Genomic DNA, 22,533 nt, shown 5'->3' with positions numbered 1-22,533 from the left:
TAATCTCCCATGAAAATCTGTGTTCCATTCAGATTTTGAAGAAATCCTAGTAGCCAGGCCCTGCAGGAGAGCCTTATGGGGTACCCACAGACTTCAGCATCAGATTAACCTAGGTTCGAATCCTGACTTTCCCACTCACTAACACTGAGTCTGTGGGCACAGTTCTTATTCTCTCTCTTTTTAAATAATTTTTCTTTTAGAATTTATTTATTTATATATTTGAGAAAGACAGAGAGAAAGAATGAGCAGGGGAAGGGGCAGAGGAACAGGGAGAAGCAGATTCCTTGTTGAATAGGGAGACCCTGGCAGGGCTCTATCCCAGAGCCCTGGGATCATGATCTCAGCTGACGGCAGCCACTTAATTGAGTCACCTAGGTGTCCCCATTTCTCACTCTCCTGAGGCTGGTATTCCTCAACTGTAAAATGGGAATCATTATACTTATTTCAGAGAAATGTCACGAAAGTTTTCTCATGTGGATAAGATGTGCTTAGCACGTAATCATTGTTCAATAAAAGAAAGAAGGCTTCTTGGCCAAAATACCTAATAGTTCTCTCTTTCACTATGCTCTAAATTCTGTAGCTGGCTTGTTTTCAGAATTATTTAGCACCTTCCCACTTGTAGTTGGGAGAACAGGGGGCTTCCTTGTGCCTTTTCTCCAGACTCCAAGGGAGATGACTCTGCACAGAACCTGCGTATCAACCTGCTAGTCCTTGATCATTCCTCTCAGACTTGGGGCAACTTAGATGTAGAGAGAGAGAGAGATGGTAGACCCTGGTGATTTGAAAGAAACAGGTTCCTCTCTGTTACATTTTTTTTTTTTTTTAGGTTTGTGAAATCCATTCAACCTGTGATCTGATCTTTATTAAAGGACTACTCTGTGACCCCCTCCCCCACCCCAGGCTGGCAGGTGGCTCGCTGAGTAAGAGCATATGAAGAGTACAGGGCATAACTAGTAGAAAGAGACTCTTCACACCCGGTCATTTCTGAGGCCAGGGGCATTGGCCTGTGGACCTCTGAGACAATGTGCCTTTTGAAACTCTTTTGAGAGTGGCTAGGGTGAACACTGGCTTGTACCTCCTGACAGCTGTGCCTTGTGGCCTCACAGAAGGAACTTTTGCTGGACTTGCAATGAGAAAGCCGTTCTTTCCTCCTTGTGTCATTTAAACCTTAAATCACCACATCTGAGCTTGACTCTTAGTCATCACCTCTTCCTAGAACAAATCCCCATGGAATGTCCATCTCCCCAGGGCCAGAGAGGATCCCACCTCCCTCCACCTCCTCTTGGATTCCCATCTCTCTGAATCCTGAATCTCCTTCAAACACCACCCAGCTCATATCCAGCTTCCTTCATGAAGTCTTCATATGGACTGACCTGCTCATTTTGTACTTAATGGAATGTACCTTGTGTTGATATGTACATTTTCAGATTCTAATCCTTTCCACAGATACTTACAACACCAGTCCTCAGCCCTGAAAGGGTTGACAGCCTCCTTAAAAAATATGTGTCTTGGAGCACCTAGGTGGCTCAGTTGTTTAAGCATCTGACCCTTGATTTTGGCTCAGGTTATAATCTCAGAGTTACGAGATTGAGTCCCAGATTAGGCTTCACACTGGGCAAGGAGCCTGTTTAAGATTCTCTCTGCCCCCTCCCCCCAATCATTCTCTCTCTCTCTATATATATATACATATATAGATAGATAGATATAGATAGATATGTCTATCTATATATCTGCGTGTGTGTGTGTGTGTGTGTGTGTATGTGTGTGTATGTCTGTCTCTGTCTATCTTAAGTGCAGTTGGACTATCATTTCCTTGAAGGCAGGAGATCGCTCTCATCTTTTCTTAACTCAGCAACTCCGTGTCAGGGAGATATTGACTGCATCTAACCGTAGTGTTTAAAAACAAAGAACAAAATACCAAAAGAAAATTTATTATCTCGTATAACTTGGAGTCTTGAGGAGGGACAGTTCCAGGATTTTTAAGTGATTTAAGTATTGCTGTGTAACAAACCACTTCAAAACTTAGGGGTTTGAAGCACCCATTATTTCTTAGCTCCCAATTCAGCAGATCAGAAATTTGAGCTGAGCTTAGCCTGGCAGTTCTTTTGGTCTCATCTGACCGATGCTTCCTTATGCCTCTGTGAATAGCTTTGTGTTGATCAGATGGTAGTCCTTCTGGGGATTGGCTGGCTGTTGGCCAGGAAGCCTTAGCTCTGGTCAGTGGAGCTGACAGCCCTATAGCAGGTGGCCTGGGGTCTTTCTTACGGTGGATGCAGGAGCCCAAGAGCAAGCAGACGTGTCAAAGCCACTTGAGATTAAGAGTTAGAATGGGTGCAGACATTTCTGCTGTGTACTATTGGCTAAAACAATTCACCAGGCAAGTCCAGACTCAAGTAATGAAGAAATAGACTTTGCCTTTTGGTGGGAGTAGCTTCAAAATCATATTGCAAAGGGAACATGAAGAGTTTGAACCATTGTTGCAATGTCGGCCATAGCCATAGTTAGGGCTCAGAGGAGTCTGTTCCTTGGGATTCGCTTGTCTTTCATGTCTTTCTTACAAATGGCAGTATTTCCAAGTACCATCCCTTCACATCACAACGTCCTAAAGCAGGAAAGGACAAGCTTTTGTAGACATGAGGAAACCTCCATGTGTCTCCCACCAACCTCTCTTAGGCCACGCTTAGGACACAAGCCCATCCTAACCAGTTTCATTAGTGGTGGGTAAGATTACTATTCAGCATATTGTTGGGAGGACCCAACGTCTTTGAGGTGCTTCCCTTCCAGACTCCTGAACAAAATAGGGGTTCCGAGAGCAAAGAAGCAGGGGAGAAGGGTGGCAGCTAGGCCAGGAATCAGTAGGGGGTGGAGGAAGCAACTTACACAGTATCTTGTGCCATAGATGTTTTTCTTTCTTTCTTATTTTGGGATCTAGTTTCTTTAAACCAGCAGACCAAAACACACCCAGGACCCAGTTTTTGTTTTGTTTCTGTTATTGTTGTTATTGTTATTTTTTCTTTTTCTTTCTTCTTTTCTTTTCTGGACAAATGACAAGATGGAGAAACTCACCCCGAAATAAGGAATAGGAGGAAGTACTCATACCCAGGGATTGGATTTAATCAATATGTTTATAAATAAAATGTCTGAACTAGAAATTTATTTTATTTTATTTTAAAGATTTTATTTATTTATTTGACAGACAGGCAGATCACAAACAGGCAGAGAGGCAGGCGGTGGGGTGGGGGTGGGGGGAGAAGGCTCCCCGCTGAGCAGAGAGCCCGATGTGGGGCTCAGTCGTCCCAGGACCCTGAGACCATGACCTGAGCCGAAGGCAGAGGCTTAACCCACTGAGCCACCCAGGTGCCCCTGAACTAGAATTTTAAAAGAATGACAATAAAAATACCAGCTGGGCTTGGGGGGAAGGAATGCATAGAAGAAATTACAGAATCCCTTATTGTAGAGATAAAAAAAAAAAACCCTAAAATCTAGTTAGCCTGAAATAAAAATGCCATTACCGAGATACAGTCCAGAGTGGAGGCTATAAAAAAGTGGATGAACAAGTCAGAAGAGAGAATCAGTGATATAGAAGATAAAATGATGGAAAACACGGAAGCTGAAAAGAAGAGGGAAAGAAGACGATTAGATCATGAAGGTAGACTTAGGGAACTCAGCGATTCCACAAAATGAAGTAATATCCATATTATAGGAGTCCCAGAAGATGAAGAGTGGGGAAAAAGGACAGAAAGTTTATTTGAACAAATTATAGCTGAGAACTTTGCTAATCTGGAGAAGGAAACACGCATTCAAGTCCAGAAGGCACAGAGAACTCCCCTCAAAAAAAAAAAAAAAATAGGTCAACACCTCAACATATTATAGTGAAACTTGCAAATTACAAAGGTAAAGAGAGAATCTTGAAAGCAGCATCAGATAACAGGTCCTTAATCTATAAGAGTAGATACATACAGCTGGCAGCAGACCTGTCCACAGAGACCTGGCAGGACAGAAAGGGCTGGCATGACGTATTCAACATGTTAAGTGGGACAAATATGCAGCCAAGAATACTTTATCCAGCAAGGCTGTCATCCTAATGTACATTGGTATTAAGCCCGCATGTGTCAGGCCCTGGAGAATCAAAGGTGGGCAGCACGTTAATGTTTTTAAAAAGGAAGGAGATTGTAAGAGATGGCAGACACATGTAAGCAACTGACTATGATAGTATGGTGAGTGGCAGACACTGGGGGACAGGCTTTCTTGGTGTCCCTTACTCAACACACTGCTTTCTGACTGAGGGAGTGAAGTACAAAGACGAGTGTAGGAATCAAGGCACAACTTTATTATGTATCCAAAGTAGCACCCAGTTGTGTGCAAAACTCAGGGTTCTGGAGTAGCAGGCTGAATTAAAACATAGCTGAAAAAAAATAAAATAAAGCACAACTGAAACTGCAGACAAATGATGTGGGAGGGTGCTCTTTATTCCTATCTACCTTATAATCTGTGGCCAGCTCTCTTGGCAGGGACTTGCAGGAGGGAGGGAGAGAGCAAGACTCCACTTTCCCAGCTGCTTTCACAGAGTGAAGGTCACATGGGTGGAGAGGAAAGTAGCCTGCTGTGACCCAAGAGTCAGGAAGTGAAAGGTGGGCTGGTTATGAAGACTGATTTAAGTCACAGCAACTCTGTTAACTAGTAAAATGCAGCTCAACACATGTTTTGGGCTCTAGTCTTGTAATGAGGAATGTAACCTTTCTGGGAAGCCATGATGGGGAAAATCATAGAGGTGCTGCTGTAGAGTCATGTAGCAGGTACTCAGGGTAAGGCAGGAAGAGTAATGAATTCTTCCTGGGGAAGGTGTCCCAGGGAAGTGGACACGTCAGCGAGCCTTGTAGGAGGAGTCGGCGTTTTCGAGATCAAAGAGAAAATTCTTAATAGAAGGAATGCCTTGCTAGAGGCACAGACTCTGAGAAAGGGACGATGTGTTCAAGGAACTGGGAGTGTGGGTCACGTGGGGTAAAAGGGCCCAGGGGAGGCTGGAAGATAGGTTGGACTCAGACTGTGAAGAAGCACGAACCTGCTAGAAGTTGGATTCATTCTGAAGGGAACGAAGGGGAGCAAGCAAGAGTTTTAAATCAGAAGCATGGCACTCTCAGATCCCATTTTGAAGGGATCCCTTTGGCTGAACTGGAGGCACGAGCAGGAAAGAGACTAGGGGTGGGGACCCAGGTCCACTCTAGCCACGACAGCCTGACACAGGTGAAATAAAAAGCAGTTGGTAAAGTGTTTGTGGCATGGAAGAGAATGTGATAAACTTTGCTCTGAAAGTGCTACTGGTAATACAAACCTAATTTGGGGGGAATACATGGACGCTTTTGCAGGGTTTCATAGCAGAGATGCCATAACTAAAATCCGATTTTACAAATGAAAACAAAACAGAAAAAAGCAGTTCAACTTTTGGTCGATTTTATTACTGCTTTTAAATCCTCTGCCTTTAGGGGGCGGCAAACCTCTCTAAGGACCAAACTTTGGTGTACCTTGGATGGAAGGCTCCTACAGGAATCCAGGTAGAAGAGATTATAGTCGCTTACTGAGCATGTGTCAGGAGCTCATGGATGGATGGTGGAGTGTGGGCTCTGCAGTTCAGAGGTGGATTTGAAAAGAACCTTTGTATTTGGGGTTTTGCTGTGCGAGGCTTCAGAAAATTGTCCTCTGAGTTTCTTACTAGTGGAAAATGTGCACACATACTGGGAAGGCAAGGAACAGAAGTGGGATGGGAGTGGTTGTCATCATCCCACTGACCTCATGGGGCAGAATGTCACAAATTCCATCTCTTCTGGGCCACTGCTCTCCGCCTGACCCATTCCAGAAGCCTGAGAAGCTCTCTCCAGCCTGCTGGGAGGGGGTGGTAAGGAACAGAGTCTCTTTTGTTCCGGAAACTTCCCCCATAAAATAGTCAAGCCTGCTGGGAACTAGTCAAGGGGAGATGTTTGAAAAATAGGCGTTTCCCACTTTTCAGAGTCACTTGGACCATCATTATCATATTTATTGGGGCTGTACTTGAAAAGCCATCAGAGGTCCAGGAAGCAATGCAGCTGTCCTCACTTTCTGCCTCCCAAGGCTATCACCTACAATGCTCACTGGCAAACTTGCTGTGTGCTTTCCCTGTGCAGCAAAGGCAGGTGCTACTGCTTTCCCTGGGCAGCAAAGGCAGGGGCAGAGGCTCCTATGGAAGCCTGGAGGAGTGGAGGCTAGCAGACAAAGAGTTTTGGTTTGTTTCTAGTTAAACCTATTTGTCAAAAGCTTTGCTAATTCTATAACCTTAAAAGTCTGAAGCAAGGGGTCCAGGCGTAGATTCAGGAATTCCTTACCCGAAGTCATAGACATGTTCCTCATCATATTTTAGTGTTGAGTTATCTAAGCTATGACATCCTTCTCTTGCTAAAAGAGCCAGAGAAACACCTGGATATAGTAGATACTTGAGATTTTTCTTCATTTGTTTGTTTGGGGTCTTATCTGTTTGCTGTTGACCTGCTGCTCCACTTTGGACAGAGCACATCATCTCTCTGTTCTACCTTCATTTCAGAATTACTATGAAAGTCACAAAACCATGATGAATTGCACATAGAATGTCGCATCACAGGTAAAAGTGCAAGAGTCATTTTATTTTATGTATTTTTCTGTATTTTCAGGAAACTGAAATGAGGTTTTGGAAACCTGCCTTTACGTAGTTCATGTCCAGCTTATACAGTTTTAGGCACTGTCCATAAACAGTGGAAAATTTTGCAGATATTTGGTTAATTTCAACAATGGGACTGACCTTGATTAACTTGACATGACTCAAGCGAGCCAAAAACTTGCTTTCAGATCATAATCCTTGCTTGGAAATTGGAGAAAGCAGTAGTAAGGCGGAGGCTTCCTGTACTCACTTTAAACTGAGGCTCTGTTTGGGCACTTTTTATATGCTTGGCTTCAAATCAGAGCTATTTGTGGGAAGTTAGGCTTTCTGGTGGTTATTTTACTCCAACCGGTAGTGAACCAATGGAAGAATTCTCTCTGTGGCATGAAACTGGAACTGAGAATTCCAAGTGAGCACTGGAAGGTGTAGTGGAAGGACGCAGACTCAGTGTCTCAGTATACTGGCTCCATGCATCTAGCTGTGTGATTTGGGGTGCATTACTTAACCTCATGGCGACTCGGTTCCCTCATCTGTGAAATATAGAAAAGACTGTCCATCTCCAAGGATGGCTAGTCTTATTCGTGAGATAATGTATTTAGCTTGTCCTCAACATACTCAGTGATTAATGTAAAATATAGCAATTAGTATAATTAGGCTGTAGAGCTTAGGTGCTGGTGGTTCTGCAATTAATTGGGTTCAGATAGTTTTCTTTTGGTTACAAGAGACCAAAAATCTGGCTCAAACCATTTTAATCAAAAAGAAAGAAAGAAAGAAAAAAGAAATAGTTCAGGACCCCTGGTTCCCTGGTTGGCTCAGTTGGTTTAGGATCTTCCTGCAACTCAGGTCATGGTCCTGGGGTCCTTGGATGGAATCCTACATTGAGCTCCTTGCTCAGGGGGGAGCCCGAGCTTCTTTTGTTTGTTTGGGGTTTTATCCTTTTTCCTCTTCCTTCTACTCCCCGGCTTGTGAGCTCGCTCTCTCTCTCTCTCTCTCTGACAAATAAATGAATAAAATCTTAAGAAAAAATTCATCAACTCTTATAACTTCAGCTAAAATTGGGTATCAGTAGGTAGAGCTATGATAGAGCAGGTGAAACATGGTAGCGTGTAGGGGGGTGAATGATCCCTCAGTAGGACCACCAAATTTAGCAAATAAAAATATCCACATCCAGATAAATTTCATAAAAACTCCAACTGCTGAATTTTTGTAATTTATTGAAAAATGCTGAATACAGGCCATTTAGGATGCCCTGAGAAAGTCAATACAGGAAGCAGGACAAAAATAATTAAATATGGGACATATTCCTCTACAGGATGCCTGGCAACCCTTCTCTTGGGATATTAACACCAATGAAATTCTACTCAGACCTGTAAACTGTGCCAGTAGATTCAATTAATTTCATCCTCATATCAATCAAATTAACCAGACCTTTTGCTGGAAAATGCACAATAAATCTAAGGTCCATACTATGTTACTTGAAAAATGATCAAATTCTTCTAAAAAAATTGGCTTAAAAAATAATAAAACTGAACTTTAGGTACCATATAACCCAAGAGTTAAGTTTTTAATCTTTCTTGATGTAATTTTGCTGTCCATATTGGTTTCAGATGGCAGTAAGATGACTAGTAACCCCAGGCACATATTCTTCTGGGTTCTAGTCCAATAAAAAGAGTATTTCTCTTGACCTGACAAAATCCTATAATCTTATTTTCATTGGTCAGAATTCTATCTCATTCCCTTATCTGGGCAAATTATTAGGCCAAGGGAATGGCATACTCTGATTGGACATATAAATGGATCACATGCACACCCTTGGAGCCAAGGTTGGAGTCAATTTTATCCAAAGCATGTGGACTGAGCCTGGGGGCTGGAGATGGTTTTCTGAAGGAAAACTGCTGCTCTGTAGCAAGAAGAAGGGATAAAATGATGTTAGGTAGAGAAAAAAAGTAACTCCTTTAACCCCAAACAAAACGAACAAAAATAGCAAATATCTACCATATCCAGGTATTACTGTGGTTCTTTTAGCAAGAGAAAGATGTCATAGCTTAGATAAATCGACACTAAAATATGACAAGCTTCACGCCCATGACTTCAGGTAAGGAATTACTGAATCCGCACATGAATTCTTTGCTTCAGCTTTTAAGATCATATAATTATCAGTGCTTTTGCGTACTTCTTTCTAAGAAAGCTACAAGTACATTTTAAATATTGTAATAGAATCATTGTATCATTCTGATTATTAAGATAATGTAACATGAAGGCATATGGAGCAAAGTAAATTTAACCAGTAACCCCACAATCCAGAGGTAACTCCCATCAATATTTTGGTATAATTATTCCAGATGTTTTTCATGTATGTGTGGGTGAGGGATGGTGTCTTGGACAAATATTTAAAAATAAAATCAAACTTGGAATTACTTCATTACCCTTTTAAATTTAACAATATGTCAGGACATCTTTTCATACTAATACAGATTTAAAAAAATTACAACTTTAAGGACACATACATTTGAACAAAAATACAACTGTTTAACCACCCTTACCTTAATTCCATTTTTTGTGATTATGAGTAGTACACTGGAGAAATATCCTTACCTGTTATATTTATTATCTAGTAATTTCTTGTGACTAAATTCCTAGAAGTGGAATTGCTGTGCCGATAATTAGGTTTAAAGATTTGACATGAATTAGTAAAATACCCTCCAGAAAATCATGCCTGTACTGGTTAGGGTTGTCAGATAAAATAATTGATTTGCCCAATTAATAAAATAAATAAAATAATTTATTTGCCCAATTAATTTGAATTTCAAATAAGCAGTGATTTTTTTAAAAAAGATTTTATTTATTTATTTGACAGAGAGAAAGAGAGATCACAAGAAGGCAGAGAGGCAGGCAGAGAAAGAAGGGGAAGCAGGCTCCCCGCTGAGTAGAGAGCCCAGTGCAGAGCTTGATGCCAGGACCCTGAGATCATGACCTGAGCTGGAGGCAGAGGCTTAACCCACCGAGCCACCCAGGCGCCCCATCAGTGAATAATTTTTTATATAAGAATGTCCCCAGTGGGTAAACTGGGTTTTTTGCTTGTTGGTTTGTTTTCTTTTTAGCTTAAAAATAAAAAGAAGAAGAAGAAGAAGAATGTCCCAAATATTGCAAAATCATGTGAAATTTAAATTTAACTGTGGATCCTGTAAATTTTTTTTTTTTTAACATTTGGGTGCTATTTTAATTAAACAGCATTGCTGAGTCTACTAAAGTTCTACGCAGTATATTAAACACTGGTAATACAAAGAGAAGCACAATAGATTTCCTTTCCTTGGAGGAGGAAAGGAGCCTGTATTTTTATTTGCTCAATCTGTCAACTCTAAGATTGGGTATAAATCTCAGTTCACAAATCCATTAGTGGCTCTGCAACCTCATTGGCAGGCTAGGAGTCCCGGGCTTCAGGTCTGGCCTTGGTGCACTCAACAGCCATTCCCTGCAAGGTATGGTCATCTCCACGGATGCAACTATCTAGTCGTGTGTGGGTCTCTGCTTTCATTGTCAACCTCTGAGCTCTGACCTGGATGTAAAGGAGGGATCTCTGCTTCTCATATTGAATTGGCTGCTAGGGATACTGTAAGGAAATGTCACATGCTGGGTGGCTCAAACAACAGGAATTCATTTTCTTACAGTTCTGGAGGCTAGAATTCCATGATCAGGTGCCAGCAGGTTTGTTTGTGGGGAGCTCTCTCTTCTGGTTTGGAGACCATGGCTTTCACACTGTGCTCTCATATGACCTTTCCTCTGTTCACACACACAGAGAGGGTCAGTGTCTACTCCTTTTTCTAGGACACCAATCCTATGGGACCTGGGTCCCACCACTATGACCTCATTTAAGCTTACATTAATTACTTCCTTAGGAAGCCCCCTCTCCAAAACTAGCTATACTGGGCATTTGGGCTTCAGCGTATGGGTACTGGGAGGATACAAATAATCAGTCCATAATATGTGACCTTAAAGGTCTCCTCTTACGATTGCTTTCAAAGACTCTTGAGGAATTCAGACTTTTGAAAAACAAAACAGGCAACTTCTGCTTATAAATAGAATAACAAAATTTGTCATTTGGATTAAAAAACTTGAGAAAAACTCCATTGAAAGATGTGTAACCTTTATAAATTGAATATAATTTGTCAAAGCAGCGTAACTTCTTCTTCATTTTTTATTTCATTTCATTTTATTTTTTTAAATTTTTTATTTTTTATAAACATATATTTTTATCCCCAGGGGTAAAAAGATTTTATTTATTTATTTGACAGAGACAGAGAGCACAAGTAGGCAGAGAGGCAGGCAGAGAGAGAGGGGAAGCAGAAGCAGGTTCCCTGCTGAGCAGAGAGCCCAATGCAGGGCTCTATCCCAGGACCCTGAGATCATGACCTGAGCCGAAGGCAGCGGCTTAGCCCACTGAGTCACCCAGGCACCCCAGCAACATACCTTCTAAATACTGTTTTTTTTTTTTTTTTTTTTTTTTTTGGGCACACAAAGCCATCTTGTAGAAACATAAAAAGTGCACTCTCTCTTTATCTATCTCTTATCTATCTATCTCCTGGAAATATATTGACAACAGTAATGGCCTTAGCTTCCAGCTACTAGTTACTATGCCTTATACAACAATACTATCTTAAATCCTCATGACGTGAGGCAGCTTCAATCCGTGTTTTCAATTATTAGATGAACAAGAGTAACTGGGCTTAGGTCAGCTCTGTGGCACTCCAAAAGCAGTGTGTGGGTGTGTGTGCGTGCGTGCGCACACGTTTTCTGTGTAGAAGGGATATGTGAGATTTTCAGTTTCTCTTTTATAGTTTTCTGCAGGCCCTTATTGCTGGAACAAGGTGAATGAGTGTCTATTTTCTAGGATCAGAGAGTTATTTCTATCTTGAAAAACGATAAGGGGTGGTTATTGAAATTAAGAGAGAAACAGAAGAAATCATCAGCTCTGTATGAGATGTTCATGGCATCCAAACAGCTCTGAATATTCTAGGTGGGCTGTTGACATGATGGGTATTAAATGGTACCTTGTTTGTTTGTTTGTTTGCTCATTTATTTATTTTAAGATTTGATTTATTTATTTGACAGAGATCACAAGTAGGCAGAGAGGCAGGCAGAGAAAGAGAGAGGAGGAAGCAGGCTCCCTGCCAAGCAGAGAGAGCCTGATGCAGGGCTTGATCCCAGAACCCTGAGATCATGAACCAAGCTGAAGACAGAGGCTTAACCCACTGAGCCACCCAGGCGCCCCTTAAATGGTACCTTGTTTCATCGGCATTTCATTGGTGATTAAAATGGACGCACATGCTGTTAAAGGTAATGTGAACACCAAGCTGGGAGAGTGTCCGACAGTGCCACTATCGTTGTCTGAAGCACAAACCCCAGCCCTCAACTCACTGCATGCTACTTTTCCACCTTTCTAGGAAGGTGTAGGGCTTTGGTGATACACCCAGAGGAGCAAGAAATTTATCAAGCTCAAGTTTTCAAGGAATGCCAAATTCTACATCACTCACAGAAATGGCAGAAAACTTGGGGAAGAGCTGTTGAGCCTAACTTTGAAAACAGTGATGAAGGAAGCGAGTGTGGATACAATACTGACACAGTCAGTGGTTCACACTAGGTCCACCAAGAGGCAGGATCATCCAGATTTCTGGTCCCAGCCTTCTCCTTCTCATGTGACATGGCCCCGCCCTGGGGAAGGCAGTCCATTTGGAGAGTGACCCTTGCTAGCTATTTCCAGAGACTGATTTTGGGGGCAAAGGAAGGTGTCCTTAAAAGTACCTGCATGGGGGGAGCACCTGGGTGGCTCAGTTGGTTAAGCACTTAACTCTTGGTTTCGGCTCAGGTCATGATCTTGTGGTCGTGGAATCAAGCCCCACACGAGGCTCTATGCTCAGTGCAGAGTGTGCTTCAGATTCTCTCTCCCTCTCCCCCCCACTCTCTCTCTCTCTCATAAATAAATAAAATCTTAAAAATAAAAAGAAAAAAATACCTGCATGGGGAATTCTTGAGTTTAGTATTGTTCAATGATACTACATTGTAGACATGAGAAATTTAGGATTCACCATGACTATTTTAGCTTGTGTCTGATAGGGAGTCTTATTCTCTAGAAGGAAATTTAAAGAATATTTGGCTTCTCATTCAATTCTGAATACGTCAAAAGAAAACAGTTGATTAATTTATTCTTGTTTTAGTCAGCAAAGGGTTAAGTTAATGTCAGGTTAGCAGATAGTCTCTACTTGCTCAGGAATCATAAATAAGAGGTGCTCAACATTAGATGTTCAAATTTAGACTCCCCTCCAAGTGCCCTGTCTTACGCTGGACTTGGAGTTTTGTGCACTAGCTAACAATTGGTCATTTTCATGGACCCTATCAACTGGTCAGTGTCCCCTGTTGTCCCTGTACAGTAAAGAACGTGTAATAATTTGGCTAAAGCACAAAATGTAAGTGTTAAACTTCACTGAACTGAAACAAGATAAAAATCATTAGTTTTGCCTAAAGTGCTGAATCTTTAGCTTTAATCAGGTGCTTACTAGAATTCAGACAACTGAATGTGTATTGAATTGTGAAGGAAGAGAATGCATTTACAGATCATATGTGAAGTGCTAGAAATGTATTATGGATGACAATATCTAAAAGCTAGGTATAAGGAAAGATTTTATAATATATAAGCTCTCCAGATAGACACCCCATACAACACATAATCTTCCGCTCATATTACATCAATGTACATTTCTAGAAATTATATGTGCAGATGAGAACTGGAAATATAGAGAAGAGTGAGTAGCAGGACTTCAAGGAAAAAAAAAAAAGTATGCAGTCTCCAAGTCCTAGTATTTTAGGATAGCGATGAGACTGATGAATAACTCTTATTCAAACCCAAGCAAAGTGGTGTTTTCAGTAGTAAAAGGTGATGTATCTATAGATCAGTACATAGGTATTGAATTCCTACCATATTCTGGAGAGTGGGGATATAATGATAAAAAAATGATTTCCTGCTTTAGTGACGAGATTGTAAGTATGTGTGCATGCATATGTGTGTGTGTGAGTGTGTGTGTGTGTTTATGTGTGTGCGTGTGTTGATGGTGAGGGTGGATGCAGATACTAATCCAGTCAGCCCACATGTAAAACTGCAACTGTGACAAATGTGACCAAGTACAGATATCCACATCCCTGTGCTCTAAGAGCTTAAAATAGGGAGATTTGATTTAATGTTATTGTAGCTGATATTTGAATGATGAGCAGAATGGAAGTAGGCAGATGTTCTAGAAACAGCATTCCAGGCAGGGATAACAGCATGTGCAAAAGTCCTGTGGTGGAAAAAAGAAGATGAGCATGGGAGACTGGGGTGACAAGGGAAAGGGCAAGCAAGTAAGGCAGAGGATTAAGAGCTTCATCTTAGTGGACGAGCAGTATGACACCATGAGCATATTTAAAGCAAGTTCCAGTGGAGTGATGTGGTCAGATTTGTACTTGAAAGTATCAGTCTGGCCATGGTATAATAGGCTGGGTGGCCTGAATGGATATAGGGGACTATTAAAAAACTTATGCAACATCCGGGAGGAAGATGGAGCTAGGGCAGTAGTTTTGGAGGTAGAAGGTGAATGAATTGGAGGGCCATGAAGGAGATGAGGGCTTCGGGACATGGGGATGGATTAGAGACATTTATTAGAGAGAAAGAGGTGGAGGAGAGCAAGAGGATGGCTTCTAGGATTAATAATATAAAAGTGTAGGGAATCCCATAGTCACTTCCTTTTGGTATCAAAATTAAATATGATTCAGGAGTGTGCAGGGGGTGAAAACAGTGAGCATATTTAGAAATCATTTGATTTTTATTCACGTAATACATGTACATGGTTTAAAAAGCCAGATAATACTAAAAGGCTTCTGAGGAAAACCAGCAGGCCCTGAGTCCTCAGAGGTAATCACATTCAATAATTTTAACAGTTTGTTTCTGGTATTTACTTTTATTTTTCTCTGTAAATGCTTATATTGCTCTGTCTTGAATTCTCTTTCGTTTTTTTTTATTTAACAAATATTTGTAAAGCTCCTGCTATGTGCCAATCACTGTTCCAGGCATGGATACATTAGTGAACAAATCATGGACACGCGTAGTGAACAAAACACCCTCCTTTTGTAGGGCTTTCACTGCAGTGGAGAGAATAAGCAGACATTTAAATAAAATACCAGTCTAACTATCTCGTTATTTAGAGGGTGCTTTACATAGAAGGGTTATGAATAATATGGAGAAAAATAAGGATCCATGGGGGTGATGTTGGGAATGCTGAGGAAGGGAGGGTTAAATGCGAGTGGAGGAAGGGAGGACCTTGCAGAGAAGACAGCGTCTGAGCAAAGACCTGAGGGACGGGAAGGAGAAGCCCTGAGGACGTACAGGAAGAGGATGGTCCCAGCAAAGGAAAAACAAATGCGAAGGCCCTGAAGTAGAAGGACATACAGTGTACCTGAGGATTAGAACGGCAAAGACACCCTTTTTGCTGGAGGAAGGGGAATGAGGGGAGAACAATAGGGGTAAGATTAGAGAGGTAACATGGGCCACAGATTGGGTAGGGCCATGTAGGCCACTCTCAGGACTTTGATTTTTTTTTTTTTTATTCTCAGAGTGATAGGACATTTCCTCTTGCCTTTTGACACCATATGCCCACTTTCTCTGCCTCCAGCATAATTTTTTGGTTAAAGCAGTGTTTTGCATTTACCTCATTATCACTCTCAAGTATTATTTTCTGCATTGCCAAGCCGTATATGATGATAATGTTCGTTTAATCTCCTGTAAGCATTTTGTTAATAGCATTTTCTTCACCTGCTTAATTTTCTGTGCATCTATTTATAATTCTCTCCAAACTCCCCAACAGACGTGGAAAAACCTGTCCACTGACCATTTTCCAAGTAACCAAACACATCCGGCTCTCCATCAGTTCCCTTTTTAACCCTGGAGTCTTCCATTCCAGAGCCTTCCATTCTCCCATTCCAATCTTGCCTGCGGTCTCTCTGCCCAGCACAGTTTTTGTCCTGGGAATTCATTTCCCTTCTCTCTTACCATTGGGTCTCCATCTTCCTGTAGTGCATACTTTCTTCTTTCTTGCCTTGTTTCTTTTTTGTGGGGCAAATCCTCTTATAGCGGTAGGCAGAGTTTTGAACATTTGCATACCTAGAAATGCCTTTATTCAACTCCCAGACTTGGTTAATGATCGTGTGGGTATAAGATTTCAGGAGGGACATTATTTTTCTTCAGAATTTTGAAGACGTTGTTCCACGGTTTCAACTTTCCCATCTTGCCGGGAGAAGTCAGTGCTTTTCTGATGTCTTTGCATGTGACATTTTTTCCCTCTGGAAGTTGTTAACATCTCCCTTTTATCCCCAGTGTTTTTTAGTGTCATGCCATGTACATTCATATGTGTAATTTGGGCCTCTGGTTCCTGAATAAAATAGAGGACACATTACATTTGAATTTTAGATAAGTTATGAGTTAATGTTGCAATATTTGAGGCATACTTTTGCTAAAAGTTTACTCACTGTTTATCTGAAATTCAAATTTAACTGAGTGTCCATCTTTTTTGTTTGTTTTTGTTATATCTGACAAAACTGGAACTTGGGTTTTTCAATCTAGAAACTTGTGTCTTTCAGGTTAAGGAAATTTTCATGAATTATTTATTTTTCTCTAAATTAAAATATTAGTCTAGGCTTAAAAGGGTAAGCTATTTCAACAAGTCTTAGAATCAAAATTAACGGTCTCTGCCCCCACTCCTCGCCATCCCTATGCTTTACTTTCCAGAAAAAAAATCTCTTTTTTTCTTTCTTTTTAGCTCTTTATTCTAGATTTGCATCTGTAGACTATATTTCTCAATAATGCGCTTACATTCCTTCCCTCCTTCACGCCCCCAATTTTTTAAGTCTTGGAAAAACTCACTTCCTATTATGGATGATAAGGATTTTTCTTTATAACACCAGCTATAGTACTCTACACAATGTAGACACATACCTTCTCAGCCTAATATGGGCATGATGTTTATCAGCTGAGTATGCTCTTTTACTTTATTATAACAGTAAATATTATTTCTTGTTGAGCCGAGTGGGGTACTATGGTATTTCCTTTCTTGTGATTTTTACTTTCTTCCAGAGCTACTAAATATCTTCTTTTTTCTTGCTTAATTTTCTATATACCTGTCCACTATTTGATGGATACCGGTCACTATTCTCCCAAAAGAAGAATGGGCTTACCAAAGTTCTCACCAGCAATACAGACATCCTCCTATCCTCATTGAATAATATAGCATTTTGGGTTGAAAATCATCTCCATTGTCTTCTAGCTTCTAGTGTTGCTTTTGGTAGAATCTGATGCTGTCCCAGTTCCTAAATTTCATCATGCTGTGCCTTGATGTCGGTATATTTTTATCCCTTTTCATGAGTGTTTAGTGGATATTCTTGGTTTGGAAATGCCCATTTTTCAGTTCTTGAACGATTTCTCGAATTATTTCTTTGGTTATTTTCTTCTATTCTGGTTTTGTCTAGTCCCTTTTTTTCAGAATTCCTATTAACTGACTTTGGATCTCCTGGCTGGTTCTTAAATGTCTTTATTCTAAGGAATAATCACTCCTGTGTGTCCTCTACTCTTATACTATACTCACAGCACTAGTGGCCACAAAATGTGTGTGTGTGTGTGTTTGGGGGGGGGTGGTTTAAAACCAAGCAATTTCCAGATTCTGTGGTCACCCACTGAGTGTTCTGCAATTCAACTCAATTCTGACTCTATCTACTTGGACACAGATCAGATCCCACATGTAAAGTTCCAGTCCCACAAGACCGCCCTCTTCCCCACTTTACACATCAAAAGAAAGTCCAGGTTGTCACCTGTGCTTCTAAGACTTGCTATAACTTGGAGAGTCCTATAATCCCCTCTTCTGGTTCAATTACCTTGGTAGAGCAGCTCACAGGAAAACCCTTTACTTACTAGATTACTAGCTTATTATAAAAAGATGTAACTCAGGATAGTCAGATGGAAGAGATGCACAAGGCAAGGTTGGGGAAAGGGCACAGAGCTTCATCGTCCTCTCTGAGGGTGCCATTTTCCCAGCACCTCTACATGTTCGCCAATCTGCAGGTTCTCTGGACCATGTCCTTTGGGGTTTTGTGGAGGCTTCTTTGCATAGGCTGTGATGGATTGGCGATTGATGACCCATTTAACCTCCAGCCATTCTCTCTCCCAGGAGGTCTGTGGGTGGTGTAGAGGGAGGGGGAGTTTGGATGGAAAGTTCCAAGTCTCTAATCCTGGTTGGTTCCCTTGGCAACCTGCCCCCATCCTTAGGGGCTTCCCAAAAGTTGCTGTATTCACTTAAACTCAGGTGTGGTTCAAAGGGGCTTGCTTGTAAAGGACACCCCATTTCACCTCTATGGTTCTGAAGCTATATCAGAAACTGAGAACAAAATGCAAATATAACAATATGCCCTTATTGCTCTAATCATTAAGGAAATTACATGGGATTTGGCAGCTGTAAAGCAGAGCCATTGACAAAGACCAAAATATATATATATTTTTTTTCCTTTTTAAAGATTTTACTTATTCATTTGAGAGAGAGAGAGCGCATAAGCAGGGGGAAAGACAGAGGGAGAGGTGGACTTGCCGAGCTAGGACCGCCCCCCCGCCCCCACAACATGGATCTCCATCCCAGGACCTGGAAATCTACGACCTGAGCTGAAGGAAGATGCTTAGTCATCTTAGCCACCCAGGCACCCCCAGAATATATATTTCTTATAAATCACAGTATCACACTTACTTTACTCTCTGTCTTTGTACTTTTTTCCTACTTTCTGAGACATTTCCTCAACTTTATTTTCTAGAACTATTTAAGTTTTATTTCGGTTATGTTAAAAAGAAATTCAGGTCAGAGGTGGAGTCCTTGCCCTTGGAACAACCTCTCCAAGAGTGGAATGCTAAACCAATCAATCTGGAATTTTCTGGTCAGCACCAAGGAGGCAATTTGTCACCTGGGTCCTCTCCATCTCCCAAAGGAAGATAAGGTAATCTGCATGAAAAGACCCCCAGCCCTTCTCTCCAGGGAAGAGACCTTGCCTGAAACAATCCTCCTCTCCTCTTCTTCTCTTCTCTTTCTTCCTCCCTTCTTCCCTCCCTCTCTCCATTCCTTCCTTCCTTCCTTCCTTTTTTTTTTTTTTTTTCCCTGATAACGTTCTTACCCCACCCCTTCATTATAAGACCTTCGATTTTGTACTACTCAGAGCTCCCCTTTCCTGCTAGGTGGGATGGTGTCTGATTCATGAATCACTTAACAAAGCCAATTAGATCTTTACATTTACTGTTTTGAAGTTTTTTAAACAGCTCTTATACTTTCAATTTCCTAGAATTATTTTCTCTTCTTGGATGGTTCCTCCTTTATAGCAACCTGTTCTTGTTTGGCAGATAAAATATTTATCTGAGGATTTCCAAAAATTTTTAAAAATTTTTTCTCTTTTGATTCTGGCATTTTCTGTTTTCTCTGAATTTGTCTATTTTGGCCTGTTCAAGTCTTCCCTCAGGTACTTGTAATTTGAGGATAACTTTATTTTCAAGAGTGAGGTGGTAAAGGGCTATGGAGGCTCTGTGTCTGTGGGGCTTGTTGAGTGGAGAGCTCATGGCACAGTGATATAGTGGAGACTAAGCCATTTTGTTGGGTGCTTCTAGATGTCTAAAGGCATTTCCTCTTGGATTCCTTGGTTTCTCCAGGAAGAAGTTCTCCAGTTGCCTTCCTGATTTTCTGGGAACAAGGTGGGGGAGGTGGCAGACTTCACAATGAGCATGTAGACGCTCATGCCACATGTACCTCCTCCTACTTTCAGTATATGCCTTCTGCCTTACTTGGTACCAGCTGACCTTAAATTCCGGCCTTTCTGGTTTAGTTTCTTCTCAAACTTCTCTTTGATGAGCATCAGGTGGGTAAGTGGCTTCATGGAACTGAGGAGGAGACCTAGATAGGTATGCCCAACTGCAACCAATTTTTAGACCTCCGCCTTGATTCTGTTTCTAAGGTATTGGTGTTGCCAGGTCCAGAGCCTCCATGGGTTCCCCGGGAGCAAATCTCCACATTTCCTTGACTCTTATCTTCAGGCACCCTTGTTTCAAATCTTGTCCCTCTCCTAAGTCCAGTGTTCTTCCTCCAGCGGTTTCCTGTCACTATGCATTGGCTTTCACTTAGATTTGATCTGCTATTCTGACTTACTTGTCTTTGTAACTTTACCTCCTTGCCCCTTGAAAATTTCCCTCACAGTTATTTTAGTAGGGTTTCAGAAGGGGAAAAAAAATCCCATGTTTTTAATCTGCCACTTCTAACTCAAGGTCAGATGATTTCTCAGTGATTTTTTAAAAATATATTATATATATTAAAGCATCTTATGTATAAAATGCTTAGTCATCTTAGCCAATCCCAGGAACCCCCATTTTATATATATATTTCTTATAAATCACAGTATATTTCTTTTAAATCACAGTATCATACTTACTTTACTCTCTGTCTTTGTACTTTTTTCCTACTTTCTGAGACATTTCTTCAACTTCATTTTCTAGACCTATTTAAGTTTTATTTCAGATATGTTAAAAAGAAATTCAGGTCAGAGGTGGAGTCACTTGCCCTTGGGACAACCTCTCCAAGAGTGAAATGTGTATATATATATATATATATATATATATATAAACTTTATTTATTTATTTATATATTTACTATTTTTACCACTTATTAGACTGTTTCTTTCACTTGATGGCCATTCAAATTTCACAAAGAAACAAACTGTTGGCAGAGGTTTCCACACAGGTGGCACCGCTGGAAAGCATGTGGGTGCTGGTTTTGTGAGTCTGATGCCATGAGGTCAGTGACACTTAGTCATGAGATGAGTTGCTGCCCCCAGATCATCAGGCTTTCAGTATCCTTTTGCATCACGTTTGAGCTTTACTAAAATTACAGTAACTCTGTGTTACGAATCTTTGGGCTTGTTCCCAAATAATTGAAATTTTAAATTTTAAATCTTTTCCTTCTGCAGAAGGCTACTACACAGGCCCCATAATACCTACTGGCATGTTGGTAAGGCTTACCTTTTCCAAAACAGTTTCACCAGGTCCCTGCAGTAGCTCTAAAGCAGCTTGGGGCTTACTTGTCTGGTCGTAGTCTGTCCATGGTCACCCTTGTTTTACACATGCAGAGATAGACATTGCAAGAAGTTGTTAGTTTGCTGGTGTTTAGCCAAAGTCTGGCCTGCTCTTGACGTGATCACAAAGATCACAGACACGTGCACCTCACATTGGGAGTAGTCAGGGGTCTAGTTTTCTTTGTCCAGGGCCTGGTAGAGGCAGGCCTTGAACATAGGGCTGTGGGCCCTGGATCTCACACTTTCCAATTAGAAAACTACGTGCATGTGTGGTATAGGGCAGGCCACAAAGGCAGCAGGAAATCAGGGAAGAGAGTGATCAATCACGTTAGGATGGCCAGAGAAGCTCATGAAGATGGTGGAACCGGGCTGGGAAGGTGGGACTGAAGAATGTGGGCAAGAGACACAAGAGCATCCCATGGGCCGGGCAAGGGAAGAGGGAAGCAGAGGCCAGAACTCTTTCATGGAGGGAGGGCTTTGCCTGGTATAAACTGAGGATCCAAGATGGGCCTCTGGGACCAAGGTAGATGGTGAGGGCATTAGATAGAGAGAAGGAAGCCCAGCTAAACAGATTATATGAAGCTTCACTTTACAGGGCCTCTGAGTTGAGCATGTTGCTTGGACTTGATTCCATTCAAGGTAGAGAATTAGTGACACGGTATTTAAAGACAACTGTTGCAGGAGTAGCTTCAGGGTGGTATGCTCAGCAGTGGCTGATGCGTGGGAGGGACCCTTGTTGGGTCTCTGGGGTAGAAGGTATAGTCTGAGTGAACCAGAGAGCCCAGAAGTAGGGACCAGGTCAGGGACCACCACTGCTGTATCAGAGGTGCTGACAAAAGACTAGAGAGCCATTCCAGGTTTCTTGATGTCATGGCTCATGCAGCTCACTCTCATATAGCTAACCGCACTTCCTTTTGTTCTGATTCTCCTGGCAGGGAAAACGCTGGCACAGCAAGGAGACTTGCACATACATTTCTGGTAGCAGCTGGACACAGAGGGCCTGGACCCCCAACTTCTCAGGAAGAGGAGACCCCTCCTTGGATCATGCGGCTTGACATCTCTCCAGTGGTCTCCCACAAGCAGTCACCAGACTAAAAAAAGCTGAGACCAGACCTGTCAACATTAAAGATGGGGCCCAGGATGTTGGGGTGAGGCTGTGGGGTGAAGTTGAAAGGTGAGGGTGTGCACAAAAGAGACCAGGTATGGGGAGGTCAAGGTCAGGGGATGCCAGAAAGTGCATGGCTGTGCTACAGACCCACCCAGGAAAAGGGTGGCCATGAAGACTAACCAATAAATATATGGCAAAGTCCCAGAGGCTGTGTGTTTTGCTGAGTGGAGAAATCAACAGTTAAGCAGACAAGTCAGGTACTCATAACAAAAGCAGGTGGGTATCCAGGATGCCAGAGCACCTGGGCAGCTTCCTGGGCGCCACCCGCAGATGATCAGAGAAGGTGCTCAATTACCTTCTGCATTGACCTCACTGTGGACAGGGGATGTTCTCCAAGAAGGCAACCTGTGCTCCAGGAGTTGTTAGCCTCTTCTATATACATGCCTGTGGGCAAATGTCATGGTCAGAGTTCTATTTCCCATGGTTTTCCCAGGACCCAGATGATGCTGTGTGCAGGGTCTCTTGGGAGCCAGAAAGACTTCTTCCTGTTGTGTGACCCACCTTGCTCTTGTCATGGACAGTTCTTTGCTCCTGGCCT

General features: G+C 41.8%; 1 protein-coding gene across 7 annotated transcripts in view; it reads left to right on the top strand.

Moving 5' to 3' along the window:
• KCNA6 (potassium voltage-gated channel subfamily A member 6) overlaps positions 1 to 22,136 on the top strand; it is a 43,053-nt gene extending 20,917 nt beyond the window's left edge. Inside the window, exons 2-4 of one of the 7 annotated variants that reach the window (XM_032349042.1) lie at positions 827 to 1,398; positions 5,484 to 5,552; positions 21,763 to 21,844. Coding sequence is in view for 1 of the 7 variants with exons in the window: in XM_032349046.1 (XP_032204937.1) it covers positions 21,763 to 21,882 (120 nt within the window). In the remaining 6 variants the exon portion in view is untranslated. Of the gene's footprint in view, positions 1 to 826; positions 1,399 to 5,483; positions 5,553 to 18,570; positions 18,716 to 20,287; positions 20,341 to 21,762 lie in introns of those variants that run through there. The other 6 variants (XM_032349041.1, XM_032349044.1, XM_032349043.1 and 3 more) reach the window with 6 other exon arrangements.
• The last annotated feature ends 397 nt before the right edge of the window (positions 22,137 to 22,533 follow it).

The sequence above is a fragment of the Mustela erminea genome, chromosome 6, assembly GCF_009829155.1.
Source record: "Mustela erminea isolate mMusErm1 chromosome 6, mMusErm1.Pri, whole genome shotgun sequence".
NCBI classification, from domain to species: Eukaryota; Metazoa; Chordata; class Mammalia; order Carnivora; family Mustelidae; genus Mustela; species Mustela erminea.
The sequence above is the reverse complement of the archived record's forward strand: the minus strand, read 5'-3'. Positions and strand labels throughout refer to the sequence as shown.